At 42.3% G+C, this 22,974-nt stretch overlaps 1 protein-coding gene across 1 annotated transcript in view; it reads right to left on the bottom strand.

Annotated features, from left to right (window-relative positions):
• rab11fip3 (RAB11 family interacting protein 3 (class II)) overlaps positions 1 to 20,204 on the bottom strand; it is a gene marked incomplete at its 5' end in the record, with an annotated part of 79,984 nt that extends 59,780 nt beyond the window's left edge. Inside the window, one exon of the mRNA XM_080747520.1 lies at positions 18,405 to 20,204. Coding sequence (XP_080603646.1) covers positions 18,405 to 20,204 — 1,800 coding nt within the window. The remainder of the gene's footprint in view (positions 1 to 18,404) is intronic.
• Positions 20,205 to 22,974: the final 2,770 nt, after the last annotated feature.

The raw sequence follows: 22,974 nt of genomic DNA, 5'->3' as shown, positions 1-22,974 counted from the left end.
TCACTTTTTCTTTTCTCTAATTACAATCTAAAACATCAACCCCTGTTGTAAAAAAACTAAGTTGTCCTTGATTTCAATCTGTATGAAGTGAATATGGTAAATACAATAACAAAAAAGAGCTATGACTGAGAAATACTGTACAATAAAACACCTACATTTATTAAAAGCTCAAATAATTGAATAATTCAGGGAATGTTAATCAAGGAACGCTTTCATCACCCTGTTTGACTGCAATCAGAGAATCAAATGTTTTTTTTTTTTTTTTTACAGGAACTAAAAAGGTACCAACGATAAGAGACCTGAACTTCAGAGAGACGTCAAATTCAGCAGACATCACACATTTCAGATTTTACAAGGTACAGAGTTCATTCATATGCCACTGTTGTCTTCAGAATAATGTATCCTACAATCTTCAACAGTGAACCATGACGATTCAATATATGGCAAATGGATGTTAGGATGGACACATAGCTAAGAGATTTGAATACAATTGTTTGACATTTTGAAATATATAAATATGCACCTTTTTATCAAAAGAAAAGAAAAAAACACTTAGCCTAACACACACACAGACACGTATGCACAGAAACACATGTAGACTGGGCAGGTACCATTGTTTCCTATTGAGATTGGCACATTTCCTGGGGCAAGCTGCCCAGATCACACATGTCACACGTGTCTTCTTATTTTTGCGTTTGAAACTACATTGCAGTGCATCTCATGGGGTGATCACTGCTTGCCTCCTGTGAATTGTTTTATTTTAGTTTATTCACTGTTTATTTTGTTGCTGAGTGAGGTCAGCAGACAAAGTGACGTGAGTGAGATGAAAAATAAAACCTGGGTGCCAATCTCAACAGGAAACATCGGTACCGTCATTAAGCTGTTCGGTGCTGCCGAGATGTTGTAACACCCCAAACAGAAACGATTTAAACTGGGCTCTAAAAGTGGAGTATCTCATCGGCCGTTTCATTTCAAGGACCATCATAACTCTGAGAGTGTAATAATTTGAACACTCTCAGAATTATAGACCATAAGGGTCCATTTGGAACTCCCTCAAGACCCACTGGTGTTTCCAGTGAGCCAACATGCAATACCAGCACCCTGACTCTGTTTGACCAGAATGGAACAGAGCCTTAATCAGTATCATTTGATACACCTGTGAAGGAAGTAAGGAAGGGGCCCACTTTCTTTACAACATGGCTGCTGTGCATATAGAGTCTGTTGCCTGTATTCGAGAGAGGGAAACCGGCAGGGGAGAATTCTCTCTTTCATTGGTTGGCCGGTCGACTTGTTGGAGACAAGTCGACCGGCGAGAGTTGGAGAGCTGGGTCAGATAGCATGTTCCTCCAAATACATGCGTATCAGAGGCGACACATGGTTGTCTACAGCCTCCCACATAACCAACCGTAAAGGTTATGACAGGGACTAAAAGTGTGGGGGTAAAACTAGGGGTGGGCCAGTGTTGATTTTGTCGACTAAAACTATGACGAAAAACTTTCGTTGACTGCGTTTTCACTCACGGAAACGAAATAAAAGCAAAATAAAAACTAAGCTGTGATGACTAAAACTAAGACTAAATATATTGACAATTTCGTAAACAAAATAAAAACTAGACTAAAACGTTAGGGAGGGACTAGTGGAGAAGAGAGTCATTTTATGTTTGGTTGCTCTCAGGTGTTGCGTGCTGAAAATAGCAGATCTACAAGCTCACAGCGCGTCGCGCTCTGTGAGCTTGTAGATCGGCTATTTTCAGCACACAACCAAGTGTAAAACCAGTCATTACGATGCCATCAAGGCCTGCCAAAATACATTTCAGTTGATTAAATCAACTGTAGATTTAGTCGCCTAAAAACGTCATGATATTTAGTCGACTAAAACTTGACTAAAACTAAAGCTTTTCAGGTGACTAAATTATGACTAAAACTAAATCAAAATTTGCTGTCAAAAACAACATTGGGGTGGAAAATATGGAAAAATACAATATCACGATATTTTCCCAAGCTGTATCATGATACACAATCTTATCACAATTATTTTTCCATGTTGGTTTTTTATGGTTATTTTTCAAGTTACTTAACAGTACAACCACCTACAGTACAACTTAAGGTAACAAAAACTAAAAGAAAAAAGGAGTAACAGACCATTTAGACCAGTGGTCCTCAAAGTGGATTCCAGGGACTCTCTGGGTTCCTTTTGGGAGGTCTAAATTGATCCTAGTATGTAACTCTGACAGTATACAAATGAAACCAAATGGACCCTTACGGTTCCATTTGGTTTCATTTGTATACTGTCAGAGTTAAGGGGAGACCTTGACATTTTAAAGTTTGAGAATGATGATTTAGACCAAAATGCAGGTTTAAATGAATTCTGCAATGAATCTCTGTATTAACAATTCAACCGGATTGTTTATAAGGCTCCCTCATTGTATCACGATATATACGATATCTCTGAAAAGGCATATCGTGGAGACATTGTATCGTCTCAACGATTTATCACCATATCGCCCACCCCTTGGTAAAACTGGGAATTGGCATAATGTCTACATTGGGAGAAAAAAGGAGGGAAACATTTTTGGAAAATAATGTTTAGCAATCTGGCATGCGGGATTCAGGTCTAGACTATAGGCTCTCAAGAACAGACCAACTGAGCTCGAGTTACAACTGAGCTCAAGTGAAAAGGAATCGACCTTTTCTTTGACGATGGCTAGTCAGATTGGGTCTAGAGACCTATGCCTATATCTGGAGAACAACCGGTGGCCCCTAGCAATCAAAATGTGTTTGCACAAATGACAGAGTGAGCCAAATGTGGTGCATTGCAAAATTTTCACTAACTCATCATTATGCCGTCGTTTTAGCAGTGTATCATTGACAAAATTAGCTGGGTGGAAGCCTGACAGTATGTGGGGTGAGGTTTCTGTGGTCGAGACTCACTTGAGCCCCGAGAAAGTTCGCACACACTGTGAACATGGTCATTTCATGAAACTTTCACTTTGCGAGGGGCTTCTAAAGCAGGGGTTTTCAAAGTGGGTGACGGGGCACCCTGGGGTGCCGCCGCGACGGCAGTCCAGGGGTGCCGTGAGATCATTTGATAGTATTTGGAATTTATTTGGACACTTGAAAAAACATTTAGTATCATTTTAAACTTGAAGTACAAAGTTATTTTCAGTCAGTTCCAACCAAAATGGCTATTATCTCAACGTTTTCCTCGCAACATAATCACTAAAATATCGTCACTGTCGGGCAGAAACCTCGTATCTCCAAGTTTCAAATGTGTACGTCTTTTGGTAAAGCAAAGCCCTGCTTCATCATACAAGACTGTCACACAAAACTAGTGAAAACAGGCACACACAAGCACACGCGTTGTGTACTTGTAGATCGGCTGTTTTCACTAGTTTTGTACATTTTATAGATGATAAATACAAAACGGTTTTGGACATACAAGGTTCCACCCGACAATGACGATATTATATAAATATAAGGTGCTGGGAGTGAACATTATAATGTAGGGGTGCCTCGGATTAAAACAATATTCATGGGGTGCCCTGAGACAAAAACGTTTGGGAACCCCTGTTCTAAAGTTAAGGCCCTTTTTGTATCGGTTACACACCCCCAACCTCCACGCAAAAGTTGATCTACTTAGCCAAGCTGAGCTCCCAACTCACGCAGCTTATTTGCTAAAACTCCTGATAAATCTCTACATCGACTTATCCTGAGAGTCTTACGACTGCTGATCTGGGCTCAATGAATTAACCCATTTAAAACGGGTACACCTTTTGTGTATCATTATTTTATGCTTTAACTATTGAAAAATAGCAGATATACAAGCTCACAGCTGCGAGCTTGTAGATCTGCTATTTTTGAAAAGTCGTGAAAATTTGAATTTTTACCCGATTCTATACGTGTCTTTTGAATCCTTCTAAGATTTTTTGAAAAACCTACGTTTCTATGTCGGCAATCTGGCCAGCCATCGTCAAAGAAAAGGTCCTTTTCACTTAAATGGAGCTCAGTTGGTCTGTTCTTGAGAGACTACTATGTCAGTGGTTCTCAAACCTTTTCATGTGAAGGACCCCCAAAATGATATTTATTTGGCCACGGACCCCCATCTCAAAATATTTAGTTCCAGGGACCCCCCAGAAGCAAAATTTGAGTTACAAATGTTCACTTTGAAAATACATATATTCAAAGATTTGCACACATTTTCACGACTTTTTCAAAAATAGCAGATCTACAAGCTCGCTGTATATCTGCTATTTTTCACTGGTTAAAGCATTCAATAATTCTAGGCCTAAATGAATTAAATCCAGCTGTAGTGAGAGACACGGAGGAGGGGCTCACACCACAATGTTACAGTTAGGCAGTGGTGGAAAAAGAACTCACATTTCCTACTTAGGGAAAAGTATCAATACTACAATATATAATTAGTCTGTTACAAGAATAGCCTAGGTATAGAATAGGGCTAAAGTGGTTAATGTATGTTTTATAATATTATAATTTATACCTGCAAAGCAACTAGTAACTCACTAGTAACTTACTAGTAACTAGTAAGTTTTCAAATAAATGTAGTGGAGTAAAAGTACAATATTTGCATCTGAGATGTAGTGGAGTAGAAGTTAAGTATTGGAAATTAGAAATGCTCAAGTACAAATACCTCATAATTGTAGGGGTAGTTCACCACTTTTCAACCTGTCTTCATATAATAGGTCCTCACTAATGTTCATGATAAAATATCAAATAAAGAAATTCTACTCAGTCCAAGTCTCCTAGGAGAATCCATCGTCTTGTGACATCATAATTAAAAAATAAATAAAAAAAATGAATCAATATTTTTGAAAAGAATATTTCGATTTTTATTATCGCGAGAACAATGGCTTCCACTTTAAAATTGCAACTTTTCAGGAATAGAAAGCCTGCAGTTTCTATAAGCTGGATTGGCAATCGATGATGTCACAAGACGATGGGTTTCTGACCAGCCCACAGCCCTCCTCTGAGAAAAAAAAAAAAAAAAGCTATTTTTGAGTGAGGACCAATTATATGAACATAGGTTGAAAAGTGGCGGAGTGCCCCTTTAAGCAAATGTACTTATTTACTTTACACCACTGCAGTTAGGCTTGTGCGACCCACCTCCGCCATGCAGATCCCCATAAACTCCTGTAGGTGGGCTGTTTGTTGGTTTAGTGGTTGCGTCGGTGTAAGAAATATGGGGGTTTAAAAACGGTTGGAATTTGTTGTTAGTTTCAAAAAGAGCTTGAGCGAAGGCAGGAGGAGATTAAAATAGCGTCAGGGGTTTCTATGCTTGTCACATACAGCGGCTTTCATTTTACCCACCTCGGAAAATTACATCATGGTACACAGGAAATCATTTGCTTCCATGCTCCGCTCACTATTCAAAAGACAACTCTTCTGGGTGAGGTGAGATGAGGTGAGAAAATCTAGGGGATTCCTTCATTGTGTACGCTTGCATCGCTAACGACTAAGTGCGGAGGTTGACTTTCGCATCAGTTAACTTTTCCCCCTCTGAACAATAATACTTTATTTTATTTGTATTTCTTTTTTTTCTATAATAATATATTGTAATGGTCTACAGTTGATTTAGGCTGAGTAACTGCAGCAGTGTTTCTCAACCTTTTTTCTGCATGGGCACACTTTTCATGTCCCAAGAATCCATGGGCACACCAACATAATACGGGGGTGTAAATATCGTCACTGTCGGGAAGAAACCTTGTATCTCCAAGTTTCAAATGAGTATGTTTCTTCGCAAAGTAAAGCCCTGCTTCATCATACAAGGCTGTCGCACAACAGTAGTGAAAACAGCAGATCTACAAGCACACAACGCCTCGCGGTGCGAGGCGTTGTGTGCTTGTAGATCGGCTTTTTTCACTAGTTTAAAATCATTTTTAAAATGATAAATACAATACTGGCTTTCAAGCAGTTTCAAGGGGCACACTTGACCCTTCTCAGGGGCACACCAAAGGTCCCCAGGCACAGTGGTTGAGAAACACTGGACTATAGTACCAAATGAGCAAAAAGCATCACAGTGTTGTAAAGTAACTAAGTACATTTACTTAGAAAGTAATTTACTCAAGTACAATTTTGAGGTATTTGTACTTTACTTGAGTATTTCCAATACTTTTACTTCTACTCTACGACATCTCGGATCCAAATATTGTACTTTTACTCTATTTACTACATTTATTTGAAAACTTTAGTTACTAGTCACTTTGCAGATATAAATTATAATATTATAAAACATACATAAACCTCTTTAGCCCTATTTTATACCATTTGCTATTTGATAATAGCCGATCTACAAGCATAGCAGTACTGATACTTTTACTTAAGCAAAACATACTTTTTACACCACTGATCACAACAACCACAAAATATCCTAAAACAGTGGTTCTCATCTCAACCTGTGGGATTTTGGGGGGTCCCCAGATAATTGGCTTAATGTGAAACATTGTTTTCTCACTCAACAGTAAACAAACCAATATACTGCAAGTGTAGAGGGTATCTGCACATTTCTAAAGACTTTAAGGACTTTTAAGACCCTTTTAATACCTCTAAATACCTCACAAATTTAACATTGGCCATATTGTCAAATATTAGAGAAATTGTAATGCCTCAACTCAACTAGTGCTCGTCAGGGTGGGGGGGTCCCCTGTTAAAATATGCTTATTTTGGGGGTGGCAGCCTGAAGGCTGAAAAGGTGGAGAACCACTGTTCTAGAGCAGGGGTTTTCAAAGTGGGTGACGGGGCACCCTTGGGTGCCGTGATGGCAGTCCAGGGGTGCCGCGAGATAATTTGATAATATTTGGAATTTATTTGGCCACTTGGACACAAAAATATTTAGTATCATTTTAAACATGTACAAAGTTATTTTCAGTCAGTTCTAACCAAAATGGCTATTATCTCAACATTTTCTTCGCAATATAATCACTAAAATATGGTCACTGTCGGGCAGAAACCTCGTATCTCCAAGTTTCAAATGTGTATGTCTTTTGGTAAAGCAAAGCCTTGCATCATACAAGACTGTCGCACAAAACTAGTGAAAACAGCAGATCTACAAGCACACAACGCCTCGCATCGTGTGCTTGTAGATCTGCTGTTTTCACTAGTTTAGTACATTTTATAGATGATAAATACAAAACAAACGGTTTTGGACATACAAGGTTACCACCCGACAATGACGATATGCTATAAATATAAGGTGCTGGGCGTGAAAATTATAATGTTGGGGTGCCTCGGATTAAAAAAAATATTTATGGGTGCCCTGAGACAAAAAGGTTTGGGAACCCCTGTTCTAGAGACAACTTTGGCCTTCCCTCTCATGACAGTGGGACAGCGAGAGACGATAACTGTAGGAGCTCTGCCCTCCTTGGACCACAACGGCCCTGTCCTTCCACCACTTAGCGGAGCAGCGAAGGCATCGTTTCTTTTTTCTGTATTCTCTTGTTGTTGTCTAATCAGTGCCGGGCCAGAGCTAACGCCTGACCGCCCCCACACAGACCACCGTTGTACTTAACCCCAGGGAGATAAACAGGGACATGCTGGGCCCCTGATTCAGCCAGGGAAAAAGAGTTGTAGAGGCCCTCATTGCGCGCTATAGAGAGCGACATTTTATTTTAAATCTTTTCCTAATTAGCCTTATTCACGGCCCGCCCACCTACTTCCGTTTCTCAGTTTTCCACGGGTGCTGACTTCAATTTAGAAGGGGAAACTATACTGGACTTAAAGCCAACAAATCATTATTTCTAACAGTAAAGTAAATTATAGTGCTTTGTGCCGTTTAGTATCTTGTGTTCTTGATCATGCTAGCCGTATTTTATACTTTACTATTCGGAAATTGCATTAAATTTGCGATTTCTGTGCTAACTCCATAGGCTATGGTAGGATTTACCCCTTCAAAATGTGACTTCAGCACCCGTGGGATGCTTAGTGGGCGGGCCGTGAATTAGGCTAATGGCCGGCCTGGACCGGCCGGGAATGAACCGGCCGTTCGGGAGTTGTCCCGCTTCTCCCAATGGCCAGCACGTCCCTGGAGATGAATACCCCTAGTGGGAGTCCTTCCCCCTCCCCCCTCCCCAAATGGGGGGTATTTTTATAATGGCCCATGGACAAAACGCTGTTAACCGTCTCACAGGGCTGTAAGCCAAACTCGCCTACAAAGTACTGTATGGTCAGAGAGTCAGACAAGGCCTGGTGGTGCCTGCATCTTTTTTTAACCCATTTAGAACAGGTACACATTTTGTGTATCATTATTTTATGCTTTAACTATTGAAAAATAGCAGATATACAAGCTCACAGCTTGTAGATCTGCTATTTTTGAAAAATCGTGAAAATTCTATAAGTGTCCCAAGTGACCCGATTCTATAAGTGTCTTTTGAATCCTTCTAAGGTTTTTTTTGAAAAACCTATGTTTCTATATCAGCAATCTGGCCAGCCATCGTCAAAGAAAAGGTCCTTTTCACTTAAATGGAGCTCAGTTGGTCTGTTCTTGAGAGACTACCATGTCAGTGGTTCTCAAACCTTTTCATGTGAAGGACCCCCAAACTGATATTTATTATGGCCACGGACCCGCATCTCAAAATATCTAGTTCCAGGGACCCCCCGAAAACAAATTTGAGTTACAAACGTTCGCTTTAAAAATACATATATTCAAAGATTTACACACACTTTCACGACTTTTTCAAAAATAGCAGATCTACAAGCTCGCAAGCGCGGCACTCGGTGCCGCGCTGTGAGCTTGTATATCTGCTATTTTTCACTGGTTAAAGCGTTTCTATGCCTAAAATGGGTTAAATGGCAAATGCAACATGCGTCCCAGACACACACAACAGTGGTCCGGAGAGGGGCGTTTTCAGGCCAAGGGGACATTCCACTGAGGATTAGAGCGCCGGCAGATAAAAGCAGCCCGGGCCACACTGGCCAGAGAGGGGAGGGAGGGGTCCCTGGACGGACAACAGAGCTGTGACCACACAATGCAAGCTCCAAGGGCTTTTGTGCACAATCAGGGTACAAATCCCATGAGTGGCAGTTTGAAATTCTCCTTTTCGGGCCAGTGAATTCCCAGATACTGTACGGCCCGAGCCCTCCCTTTTGGATGACATTTCGCCTCCGAGAACCATAGTGATTTCTGCCGTTTACGAAGCACAGAGCGGTGTTTGTTGATGGGTCAAGCATTAATTTTTTTCCCCTCTATCGATTAATCACCCCATCAGTATTGATTTTGTCGACTAAAACTATGACGAAAAATGTTTGTCGACTGCGTCTTTTTCACTGACGAAAACAAAATAAAAAATAAATAAAATCTAAGCTGTGATGACTAAAACTACGACTAAATACAGTATATTGACAATTTCGTCAACAAAATAAAAACTAGACTAAAACTTAGGGAGACTTAGACTTAGGGAGGGACTAGTGGAGAAGAGAGTCATTTTATGTTTGGTTGCTCTCAGGTGTTGCGTGCTGAAAATAGCCGATCTACAAGCTCGCAGCGCGACGCGTTGTGAGCTTGTAGATCGGCTATTTTCAGCACACAAGTGTAAAACCAGTCATTACGATGCCATCAAGGCCTGCCAAAATACATTTCAGTTGAATAAATCAACTGTAGATTTAGTCGCCTAAAATCTTATGATATTTAATTAGTCGACTAAAATTACCGTAGACCGTAGACTTTTCAGGTGACTAAATTATGACTAAAACTAAATTACATTTTATTCAAAAGACTGACTAAAACTAAATCCAAATTTGCTGTGAAAAACAACACTGCACCCCATGCAGACTTGAATTCATAGATGTTTTTGTCGCATTCCTAATCCAATCATTTGAGGAGACTCTTTGTGTCTCCATAGGGAACAAAGCAGGATCTTTGTGTCTCCATAGGGAACAAAGCAGGATCTTTGTGTCTCCATAGGGAACAAAGCAGGCTCTTTGTGTCTCCATAGGGAACCACTGCTGGACATCAAATTATTGGCTTAGGAATGCGACGAAAACTAAAAAATATCCATGAATTCAAGTTATTGGGGTTATTTTTGGGTGAACTAAATCTTTAAACTGCGATGCAGGTTACAAGACAAACGCCAGAAAATGACACGTACAAATACTTCCAAGTAATATCAATGAATCATCATGAATGGCTGCTTTCCTGACCCAGCGAATGTAACTTAAGACTGATGGTAGAAAACGTTTCCACTATTGGGATACTCTTTATTGATCAGCTTATGTTTATGCCGGGTATCTGATTACAAACCTGAAATATAACAGTTTGTCTGTGGGAATTGCATTATGATAGGCCAGCATCATGTTTTCTCACACATATGAAATACTTCAGTAAACACAGTAGCATATAACTTCAGTAGCATAACGTCACTGTCGGGCAGAAACCTCGTATCTCCAAGTGTCCAATTTGTACATTTTTTCGCAAAGTAAAGCCCTGCTTCATCATACAAGGCCGTCGCACAAAAGTAGTGAAAACAGCCGATCTCGCGGGTGCGAGGCGTTGTGTGCTTGTAGATCGGCTGTTTTCACTAGTTTTGTTCACTTTTTTAAATGATATAAAAAACAAATGGTTTTGGACATACGAGGTTTCCACCCGACAACGACGATAAGCTTCTGCTTGGTGATACTTGCTCTCCGTGGCAAACATTTAGATGCAATGCATATACAATTTCCATTACATATTAATTTGCGTGCGTGTTAGTTCCATTTCACTGAACTGGCCGTACTTCTTCCTGGAATGGTTCTGGGGTGGAAGATTTGCATTCCGTGCACAGAGGCGCAAACACAATGTTCAGGACATGCATGCAAAAATCTGATATCAATACCTCCCTGCAATCTCCCTTTCTGTGGTACAGAAGGAAACGGGTACAGTAGACTGTGCCCATAGTGCTGGCCTAGGGTATGACAACAAATAATGCCTTTTTTTCCCCTCCTTGCTACATAAGACATTTGGCAGCAAGCCTTTACCACAGAGGAAAATACAGTTATTGGTAAAGTTACTTAAAATAACACTAAAAATAAGCAAATAAATAAATAAATATTATAGTCTCAACCCCATGAACTAAACAATTTAATAATAGTTTTTGTAATTTGATAGTGGAAATGAAAAAAAGAAAATGTATTAGGAGGGCATCAGAACCAAGGACGGGTGTTTTAAATTAATTCATCATGGTTAAAATGGAGTTTGAAGTTACGATGGGTTTGCATAGAAAAGGGTGTCTCTCATAAAATTTATATATACAAATAGTGAATTGAGCAACTTAAAAACACCCCAGGTGTTCACAAAAGCCATAAACAATATGACATAAATACTTTTTAAATGCATGGTGTATCACCGACACCTTTAAGGAACCACCGTTAAAATACTTTCATTACCACAAAGGGTTATCATCTCCACCAGGCCGAAGTGTCAGGTGGCAGAGATTGGCTTCCGTGTGTCTGTGAGCAGCTAATATTGGGAGGGATTGACACTAAGGTCTCAGAGGCACTTGCCAGTCGGGCAAGTACAGGTCATGTTCTACTTGCCAAAAGTCAAGCCCACATGCCCGAAAAGTAAATTTTGCATTATAAAATGATAGGTAAAATTTGAATTATGGTTCAATTTAAACCTTATTTTTTTTACTTTCTGGGGCTCTACGATAAAAACTGTCATACAATTTTCTTAATCCAAATACCTGAATTCCTATGACTGAATATGACTATGGGTTCACACGCACACCCATTTTATATTTTTAAGTGTACTAGCAACAGTGAAAACAACACATTATAGGTAAACAGTGCTCTATTCCACATACCAGAATACAGAGCGCTCTGGCCACGTTCAGGTGTTTAGATGTTGTGTTTATAGACGGTTGTGTCCCCTTCTCAAACAAGCACTTGCCCGGTTGGGCAACCTGAAAGCAAACTTCACCTGCCCTAAGGTTTTATTTACCTGCCGGGGGCAGGTGGGCAAGCCTTAGTGTCAATGCCTGATTGGGCACCGCTGGACCAATTGGCACCGTGAAACCACAGATATTTCAAATTGTCTCATCATGGTGGTGCTAGGGGCTGCTGTAATCAAGTAGGTAGAGGCCACCTGGAAATTAACAGAAGGTCTCCAGTTCGCATCCCACGAATAACAACACAGAGCCAAAATCGCTTTTGCTACAAATGCTACAGCTTGTTGCAAAAACATTGTTTTTCATCCTATTAGTCCTTTTGCGATATCTGACAATAACCAAACAGGGTTTCGATCATTCATACGGTTTGCCTGCAATTACATTCACAAAATTGTGGGTGGTGGGGTTTATTTCTTATAAAATATGGCATTAACGCAACATTTAATAATCCCCAAATTGGACTTGCATGGGCCTCTATAGCGCACACCCCCAAAAGTGCTTTTAATTCTGCCCATAAGGGCCACCCCAAACGCTAAAGGTTGCACTGTCTGCAGCATTTACATCTTTATTGGTCGTTTGGGCTTGATAGTTTCACACACATCAACATGTAAATTAACAGCAGGTATGCCAATGTTATGAATTATATCTCCTTTCAATATCAACGTTACGTTAGCAACTGCTGCTTTCAGAACGTTTACCTTCGGAGCTCAGAGTGAAAAAGCTAACAGCTGCCTGTTAAAACTGGTCGTTCGTAAATAAGCCACACTGAACGCACTCTACAAAGTCACGCCCACTGCACTCACTACACCGAGCACACACCCGGTGCACATTTCCGAACGCACCCATTGTCTCATCATGGTGGTGCTAGGGGCTGCTGTAATTAACGCAACATTTAATAATCCCCAAATTGGACTTGCATGGGCCTCTATAGCGCACCCCCCCAAAAGTGCTTTTAATTCTGCCCATAAGGGGCACCCCAAACGCTAAAGGTTGCACTGTCTGTTGTACAAACGTCCTCCCACAGCTTCCTGGGTAGGCAACATGGCCTGGCGGAGATCTGCGCTCCGGAGCACACGTTATAGTTACAGATTGTTCTTAATCTGAACCCTAAGGAGTGGAGGTAAAGCAAACCAAAGTGTGATACACAGTAAAATCGGGTGCATCTCTCCACTCCGACTAGTCTCCTTTCCGACATGTCTCCATTCCGACACTAACCCTATCTCTAACCCTAACCCTAAACCTTAGGCCTATGGGAGTGTCGCCACTCCGACAATAAGAAGTCAATTTCGGAGTGGTGACATGTCGGAATGGAGAGAGCCTCCCAGTAAAATCTTTGAAATATGAACGTGCACCTGCTCATTGTAAAGATGTCAAATAATTTGCGTTTTCAATAGCTTTAATTTGACAAAGTCTCAAACAAGGGAATTCAAAGTTGGGTGGAGGCCTTGTAAGATTAGAGTGCATGAGCCTTCCCGAGGTTCTCAGGGTAATGCACCCCAATGTCATTACATAACATTCTTCAAATTCTGAAGATAAGTCTGTCTGCTGCTTGCTTGATTTTTGTTAATGAAGAAAAAAACAAAGCTTAAGCCCCCCGTCTCTCTCTCAGTCAGAAAGAAAGCTGAGACCCAGTGACTGTGAGAACACAGACTCACTAGGTTTTGGAACCCAGGCCAGACATCCAATATCTGGAGTCATACGCAACGTAATCTATCTGCACAATCTTGTTAGAGCCTCCACACAAAACAAATCTTTCTGGGAAGAGATACCACGGTCTGAACACTAGCACTACAGTACACATCTTACAGCATGTCAATTCCACAGAAACCAACCAGCCACGGAAAGATATAATACCGCGTCCTATACCTCTGAGCAGAGAGAAATTCCTAGTCATAGGTACTTCCCACCAAAACAAGACATAGAAATGATATGGGTCTGTGTTGAGCATAGGGCTGTCACGATTATGAAATTTTACACGACGATTAATTGTCACTCAAATAATTGCGGTTAACGATTTAATTGTGTTTTTGTCGTTGACAATTACATTTCGGTTTGGCTTGTAGGCTTTGAAGTTGCACATGGCAGATATGACACATAACCCAAATATACAAAGAAATTAAGGACATTTGAGCATATTTGACAACCTTACACTTTAACCCATTTAGGCCTGACCTAAGGTTTTCTGAAAAAAGTCAATTATTCAAAAATTACAAAAACAAATATATTGCTACATACTGTACATGTACACACACTAAAATGTGTGAACATGTAGCTCTGCTATTTCCACTATTTTTTAAATGTTTGAACATTTTTAACAACGATTATGACGATTATCACAAAATAATTGCGATTGTGTCAAATAATTGTGATTAGACGATTATGTAATAATTGTGACAGCCCTAGTTGAGCAAAGCCCTGCCCCTTCTCCATCATTGCAAAGTAAATGGTGCATTTATATAGCGCTTTTATCCAAAGCGCTTTACATAGATTGTGCATTACATTCACCCATTCACGCACACATTCATACACCGGTGGCGGAGGAAACCATGCAAGGCACCAACCTGCTCACCGGGAGCAATGTGGGGTTCAGAGTCTTGCCCAAGGACCCTTCGACATTAACTCAGGGGGAGCCCGGATTCGAACTGGGAACCCTTCAGGAACCCTTCGTGCTCTAATAACGGTTTCTCTACCCCTGAGCTATGCCGCCCCACAAAGTGGGGTCATGGTCAGACAGTACGGATCCTCTGACTCAGGGAAAACACATTCTGCTCTTAATCCTTTTTAAATGCCCCATCTGTGGGGAGCCAGAGGTACCTATGGCAGGCCACATGGTAGACCACGCCACGGTGGTACTTTGAACTGGGAATGAGGGAATAAAAGGCATGACCTTTATGACTAGACAGTCAGCAAACAACTTAAGAGTGGCTAATCTAGGTCATTGGTTCTCAACCTTTTCTGGTCGCGACCCCCAAAATAATCATATCTGAACTGGGGACCACCAGTAAAAATGTTTTTTGTAGAACACGGTTCTATTGTGAAAATAGCAGATCTACATGCTCACAACGCCTCGCAACGCGAGGCGTTGTGAGCATGTAGATCGGCTATTTTCACAATTCTTGCCTCTAGAGGTATTAAAAAGTCCTATATTGTCACTTTAGAAATGTGCATATGCCCACTATACACTTACATTTTATGTTGGATTGTTTACTGTTGAGTGAGAAAACAATGTTGCACATTAAGTTAATCATCTGGGGACCCCCCAAAATAATTTGGGGACCCCCCTGGGGGTCCTGACCCACAAGTTGAGAACCACTGATCTAGGTAGTGGGAGTGGATAGCAGACAAACTGTCCAAATATGACACAAAGCCTGGTTGTTCTCCCGTGCCTATTTGATCAAATCTGATTTGCCGTATGAAAATCACTTAGTCTCTGTGGTGGGCAGGAACTTCACTACATGCATTTCTATGGGGGGGGGGGGGGGGGGAGCAACTTTGTGAGGGCAATTTGATGTCCATCTGGAGAAATGGGCACCATCTTGATTATTCTAATGACCAATCTGGCAGATTTGATCAGGAATCTCATCTGCATATTGCTTACTGTATCTAATATGTACTATGCAGTATGCACTATAGGGTGTGCCAAATGTAGTTCTAAGAGCGGCCATTTCTTGGGTAAACACAGCCTTACAACAGGTGTTCTGATTAGACTATAGCATTAGTTCTATGCAATCAAACAATTGAAACACCTGTGTTTTTACCCAAGAAATGGCCGCTAAGGACTACAATGACGTAGGCGCTGGCACACACTATACAATCCCTGCGAAAGGTAGGCAATACTGTACATGACTTATTTCATCAATACACAAATCAAATGAATGAATTAAAGATAACAAGCTAAGATTGTCAACAGCACTCTTGCTTTTGAGTGTCGTCTTGATCTTGAACACCAGAAGTAATGGATTGGGATGCTAAAACCTGTAGCATAAAGATTGACACGAGTAAAATGCCTGCTGCACGTGTTTTACATGATGAGACATTCCTGTGACTATCTTTAGTAAAATAATGGTTGCCAATTCTTAGTTGAAACTAGTCTTTCAATCCATTCCAGACCTTGCAGGTACATTTTACACTTGTGTGCGTGTGTGTGTGCGTGCGTGCGTGCGTGCGTGCGTGTTTGTGAGAGAGAGTCAGCTGATACTGATATTTGCAAATGGTGGATCTGCTTTCTTTAACTAGTCCACTAGTTTGTTCTGGTAAGCATCATGAATAAAACACATTGACCAGCCAAGTCAGACAAGACAAGAACATTACATCATTTTAAATTTCCCTGTGCGAGTGTGGCAGACGACGATAATCTGATCTGATTTAGCTCTTCTTTTACGGGAAGACAACAAGACACCACGTAACCCAGCACTCTACTCTGAACTATACAAGGATCACAAAGTAGTCGATGGTAATGTACATAAATAAAGCCTACTATTTAACCAGGGAGGCTACCATTTTCTGGAATAGGATGTAAGCAAATCCAAGCATCACTTATTAGAATACATATGTTTTTCTCTTGAACTGACAATCTTCACACAATGTGGCACGAATATGAAGAGAGCCTGCAGCATACAGTGAGTGACAGACAGGGGTCATGAGTGTATGCAGGAGTGTCGCAACAAATTCTGGGCCCTGGGTACAAGGATTCACTGCGGGCCTCCCATGAATGTTCTTCAAAGGCGGAGGGGGTTTAACCCATTTAGACTGGGAACGCATTATTATGCATTATTTTGTGGTTTAACTATGGAAAAATGGCAGATATACAAGCTTGTATATCTGCTTGTATACTGTATCTGCTAGCTTGTAGATCTGCAATTTTTTTTTAAATCACGAGCTTTTTTGTCAGTGGTGCTCAAACCTTTTCATGTGAAGGACCCCTAAAATTATATGTATTTGGCCACGGACCCCCATCTCAAAATATTTAGTTCCAGGGACCCCCCAGAAGCATAATTTGAGTTTCAAATGTAAAAAAAAAAAGTACATAATTCAAAGATTTGCACACATTTTCACGACTTTTCAAAAATAGCAGATCTACAAGCTCGCCTTTTCAATAGAGAAAAATAATTGAGGGGCCTCAATTATTAAAAATAATTGAGGGGCCTCAATTTATTAAAAATAATTGAGGCCCCTCCACCTTGGGCCCTAGTAAGTCAGTCCCACTTCCCCCCTTGTGACGCCCCTGTGTATGTGTGTTCTGTGTGTGTGGGGGAGATCAGCCAATTCACAAGCGATTATCATCTCACCCGCAAAATTATCCAAAGGGTAAATGACTGTGTGTCATTTGACATATGGAAGAGTAACAGGCCTGACATAATTAATTACCGTCAATATGTTTTTTTTCCCCAGATTTATCTGGATGCTGACCTGAATCCTAATTCTTCCAACACCAACCAAACATAGATTAGGCACTGATCCAAGCATAATCCAAGGTTACAATGTGTCAGCCAATCCCTATAACCCCCATTATTCAGAGCTGCTAGCATAAGGGAAGAACGTTTTTGGAAAGAGTTTCCACTGATCGGGCCTAAAACCTAATATAACGAGCTGAGCCTTGTGTATTCTCGTGCTTAGACAGAACAGGCTTTGAATTATAAGTGTATACGAGAGCCCTAGCACTGCTCAGGTTTCCTAGTGCTTTATTATCTGCCAGGGTAACATAAACCCTCCCCTCCTCACACCACTTATTCAACAGAAGATAAACATTTAAACAGGTAAGTGGACCCTGTTTTATCAGAGACCAAGTTGTATGTTAGTACAGTGGTTCTCAACCTTTTCAGGCCGCGACCCCCAAAATAATCATATTTTAACTGGGCCCCCCCACACCGACGAGCACTAAGAGTTGAGGCATTACATTTTGTATAACACGGTTCTATTGTGAAGGCAGCAGATCTACATCAGATCCTCTAATATTTGACGATTTGGCCAAGGTTTATTTTGTCATTTTAGATGTATTAAAAGTCCTTACATTTTATACACTTAAACTTTATGTTGGTTTGTTTACTGTTGAGTGAGAAAACAATGTTTCACATTAAGCTAATCATCTGGGGACCCCCCAAAATAATCCGGGGACCCCCCCTGGGGGTCTCGACCCACAGGTTGAGAAACACTGGGTTAGTACATACACACCTGTACATTCTGAACCAGTACTTTATATTTTAAATATAATACTCTTCTCCATAACGGGAGATAATGCAGCTTCAGTTAAAATTACCAACTTTGACAAGGCTCCTTTATGTTATTTCAAAACACATTAAATATGTCAGCATACTTAGTATTCTGACACACTCAATGGTGACATCAGAGGGAGGACTCTGAGTTACAGTGGAAAATCAATGATAAATCATTTAGGTGAATGGAACTCACTTGGGTCTGCTATGCAATACCATCACTTAGCATGCATAATCTAATAACTGTCTGGGTGACAGGAAACAAACTTGCATGCATGCACTTGCACACAAACGCAAGACTCGAAGGGAATTCTCACCTGATCGGCCCCATAGGCTGCAGCGAACTCCATAAACTCCTCAATGCGAACGAAGCCATCTCCGTCTTGGTCCAAAGCATCGAACACAGCTTTTAGCGGGGATACATCTCTGTCGCTCTGATTCGTGGTGGAAACCATGTGCATGGGGTCCGACACCATTTTGGAGAGGGAGACGGCGTCCACCGCCTCCTCAGTAGTCCATCCTGGCTCAGGAGAAGACTCGCTCGACTCCTGAGCTGGGAAATCAAAAGTATCCGTTTCATGGCAATCTGAATGTCCAAACAGGTGCATCAACACCTCCCCGTCGCTCTGCCCGGTTTGCGAATCAGGAGCAGCATCATCTGGCATACCCTCGGGTGGTGTTACATCCCATTTTTCCTCATTGTGCAGCTCACCTGTGGCCAGGCACTGAGCCAGAGCCATGGCCTCATGCTCGGGTTCAGATAAAACACTACTGCCTGCCATCAGATCCTCCCCGTTCTCCGCGGAGCAACAGTCACCCGGCGATTCACCCAGAACAGAAGCATCGCCATCTGAGGACGCCCTGGGTGTCGAGGCCGAGGGCTCCGTCGAAGAGTTTGAGATTAGCAAGGAACCGAAAGGCGACGAGACACCCTCGGCCAGGTTCTCTGAGGGCAGATTTCCAGTGAAAGTTGTCAATGTGTTTTCCCCTTCCAACGTTTCTGCAGGAGTGTCGGGCTCCGGCGAAGAGTTTGAGATTAGCAAGGAGCAGAGAGGGGACGAGACAACCTCGACCAGGTTCTCTGAAGGCAGATTTCCAGGGAAAGTTGCCAATGTGTTTTCCCCTTCCAACCTTTCTGCAGGAGTGTCCGGCGACGGTGCATCTGTGCAGCTCAGAGAGGTGGTGCCAGCAGGGAAGAGGCTGCCGAGGTTGCTGTGACAATCGGGAACATCTGTAACGTCCAACAAAGGCATGGGTCCTTCCAGAACTTCGGACAGCGTGCTAGTGCGGCTCGCGGGGACAGAGGTGACGTGTGGGAGGCAACTCGGAGGCAAACCGAGCGGGGTCATGTTACCGGTCATGGGCAGATCAGTCACCGGTTCGAGGAGTAAACCTTTGTCCCCAGTTTCAGGTGACACAGCCTCCCCACCCAGGGGGGGAGGGAGGCCTGTGTCCTCCTCCTCCCCCAGAGATAAAAGGAGCAGCTCCTCACCGACACCCTGTGGGTCAAGCTCCGGGGGGGTGAGAGGAGCGGGGGAGTGTTCGCAGGGTGACAGGAGATCTGCCAACCACGAGGCAGCCTCCGCGTTGTCGGTGTCAGCAGTCCTATCTGAACTCCTCACGGGGGAGGATGGTTCGCTGAGGGCTATTAGCTCCCCCAGACCACTTGCAGCATGTGTGTCACTGACAGGAGCATCTTGTGTCGGATTCAGTTCCTCACAGGCAGAGTTTTCCCACAGTAAATCCGTAGGACTGGGAGAAAACAGCCAGGGCAGTGTGGGTGTTTCTGTTAAAGGCAGTTGCTCTTGGTGGATACTCAGGAAATCCCCTTTGGAGTCGCTGGGTTGATCTCCCTTCAGTTGCAATATGTGGTCTCCATGAGACCTGGGTGTCCTAAAGAGGTCTAAATTGAAGTTGTTTTCCTGGAAAACATCTCCATTGGTTGGAGGTGCTTTGCCCTGACCAACAGTTTTGAAATCCAGTCCTGTCTGACCAGTTGTGTTTTGAGGCAACAAGCCTCCTTTGTCTGTGTCCAGACTAACAAACCTGAGGGGCGACGGGGGTTCTGATTCCCACTCTGTGTGCCCCACAGGGCCAGACAGCACTGTCTGTTCCATTTGTATGGATTTTTCCCTCAGAATACAGTGGAAACACCTATCTCAAAGTCAAGATCCACTCCTTCAATCTAACTATTGTCATGATGTCTAAAGGCATGGCTCAACTTCAAAATAAATCTTTGATAAGTGTTTGAATAATTATGCGTGTGACACTCCCATTATCATTGTCTAATTTCGGAAGTAAAACAAATGAGAAATGACAACTGAACTAATTTGTTGTTGTGGGTAACAACAGTTACCCAGAGAAAGAGAGTAACATTATTGTACATTAAAATAAAATCCACTATTGTAAAATCTACATGGATATTTCACTTACGTGTATAAATCTGTCTCTAACTCTCTAGGTTCCACTGTGTCATGGCAAGTCCACTCCTGGCTGCTGCCAACTCCTCCTGCTGCCAAACAGCTGATGTCAACATGCTTCACGTGCCCTGAAACCTAAGCAACTTTTCGAAACAGCACTGCTAAAACACCGAACATATGATCTCACCCAAATAAGCCGATCAGATGAGAACCAAAACATGTATAGTATAATGTTGATTGAATTTGTGCATAATGTTGATCCGCAGTAATAATTAGCTCATCATCTATCTATCTATCCCTCACAGACAGCGCGGCCACGGTGGAGCTCACTGCTAGAGTCAAGAGTCAGGATTGAAAAGAAAATCTTTCATTGCAACGCGATTACATTTAATTATCCTGCTACCATGTGACAAACCTGTAACAATACGATTCATTTCCTTCCTTCGAGCACATCCCGTTAAGATTCCTTCGTGTCTGCCATCGGGAATACCGCTGCTATAGCCAGCTAGCGAAATTAGCTTGTTAGCCAGCTAGCTCCCCCAAAACATTCCACCTCATCTCGAATAACGAACACGGCGTCGCGATTAAAAAAAAAAAAAAAGCTCGGCGAAGTCGAAGTGCCAAGGTCCTCCTCTGTCCCGTCTGGGGGGGTGTGAACACGATCCGACGATTAGATCCGCATTTCTTTTTTTAGATGCCGTGTTCTGATCTCTGCCGTGAACCGCTTCGAAGGGAACCGCTTCCATACAAGAACCATCCACCTGTGTGTGTGTCCGTCAAGAAGACAAGACAGGCCCCGACTCGGCTGGGTTAAAAACGCCGTCCTTGTCGCCTCCTCTCCGCCGAATCCTTCGCGTTCTTCTCCTCGTCCCGAAAACACGAGATGCGACTGGAAGACGCCGGTGCCATCGATCGCGTATCGATCAGGTCGAGGCAGAGAGCGCCATGGCAGTGCGGGTCAACACGGATCTCTCTCCTCAGCATCAGCAGCAGTGAGCAGTGATGTCCCCATCCTCCTCCTCCTCCAGCCGCACACTCACAGCTGACGTCTCACGCGTGCGCACAACGCACACCGCAGTATCACTGGGGTTAATAATAATATAAGCCGGTGTGCTCCGTGGTACGACGGTGTCGCATGCCAAAATAACAGATCTATACGTTTTTTTTTTTTATATTGAGTACACACGCTTTTAGCTTGTTGATCTGCTTTTTTGGCAAGCGACGTCCCTGCGCGATGGAGTATTGAGCATTAGCCTATATAAATAAAATAGTTGTTTGTGTAATACATATTGTGAATGTGTATCACAATCTCCATAGAATCTTCCCTTTTAATGAGAACTAGCCCTTACCCGTTCAAAGATATGAGCTCCGAAATGATGTGCAGTGTGTGGATTATGGGATGTGCACTGTTGGATGGAAAGTAACTTTAACTGGTGCTTGCATGCTAATATGTAGGAGCATCAATGTAAATACCCGTTCCATTTAACGGCTACAGAGATACTGTGTACCGATCTGCATGATTTTGGACAACATCTGTAACAGGGCCAGAACCCCCCCCCCCCCCCCCCCCCCCGTGTGTGTGTGTGTGTGTGTGTGTGTGTGTGTGTGTGTGTGTTTGTGTGTGGGTTTGTGTGTGATTGTGCATGGCCTGAACAACAGCGCCCCTCCCTTAACATGTGTGGTCACAAAAGGTACTGTAAATAGATATAGATACACCATAAAAATGCTATTATACAGCATACGATTCGTGAAAGTGACAAACGGGCTTCACAGTTATGTCAGGTGTGTTCATATGCTGATGGTGATGCGATTTCAGATCAATTGCTCCAGCCACCGAGGAGAAACGCTGAGACAGACAGACACTCACTCAGACAGACACTCAGACATTCGCAAAATTATAGTATAGATAACAATTATAACATCATGGATGTAGAATAAATGAGTCCCTTTCGCACACAGTAACCCGTTGGAAATTGCTATGAACCGAATACAGTGTTAATGGTTCACCTGGTCACTTGTACCCGTTCCATTCCTGACCACTAATAGAGATGTTGGTATCATCTTGAGGTCTTTAAATATCGTAGGCTGCCTTCAAGTTATTCTCAACAAATGAATGCATAAAGTAAAATGCTGTAGTATGGCTCCCCCGTGTGGAATATAATGTGCATAGCAGCAGCCGGCAAACTCCTGACAAGCAACCATTGGACCAAAACCATTCTAGCTTGCAAGAGCTATTTATTTGTGTATTTGTTGATGACATGTATTATGTTAATATTCTATGCCCTATTGATGAATTGAATACATAGGACCACAATAGAAACAAGTCCTCGTGACTTTACTTCTTTAGTGTACCTTCATGCTGTTTACAGTTTTGATGAGTTAAAGGAGTAGTTCACCCCCAAAATGACTTTTTTCCTATTGATTAGTCACGCCATGGAGAGTAGAGTTCAATAATATTTTTTGGGGT

This window comes from Nannobrachium achirus (genome assembly GCF_963921795.1).
Source record: "Nannobrachium achirus genome assembly, chromosome: 18".
NCBI classification, from domain to species: Eukaryota; Metazoa; Chordata; class Actinopteri; order Myctophiformes; family Myctophidae; genus Nannobrachium; species Nannobrachium achirus.
This window is presented reverse-complemented; position numbering and strand designations above follow the sequence as displayed.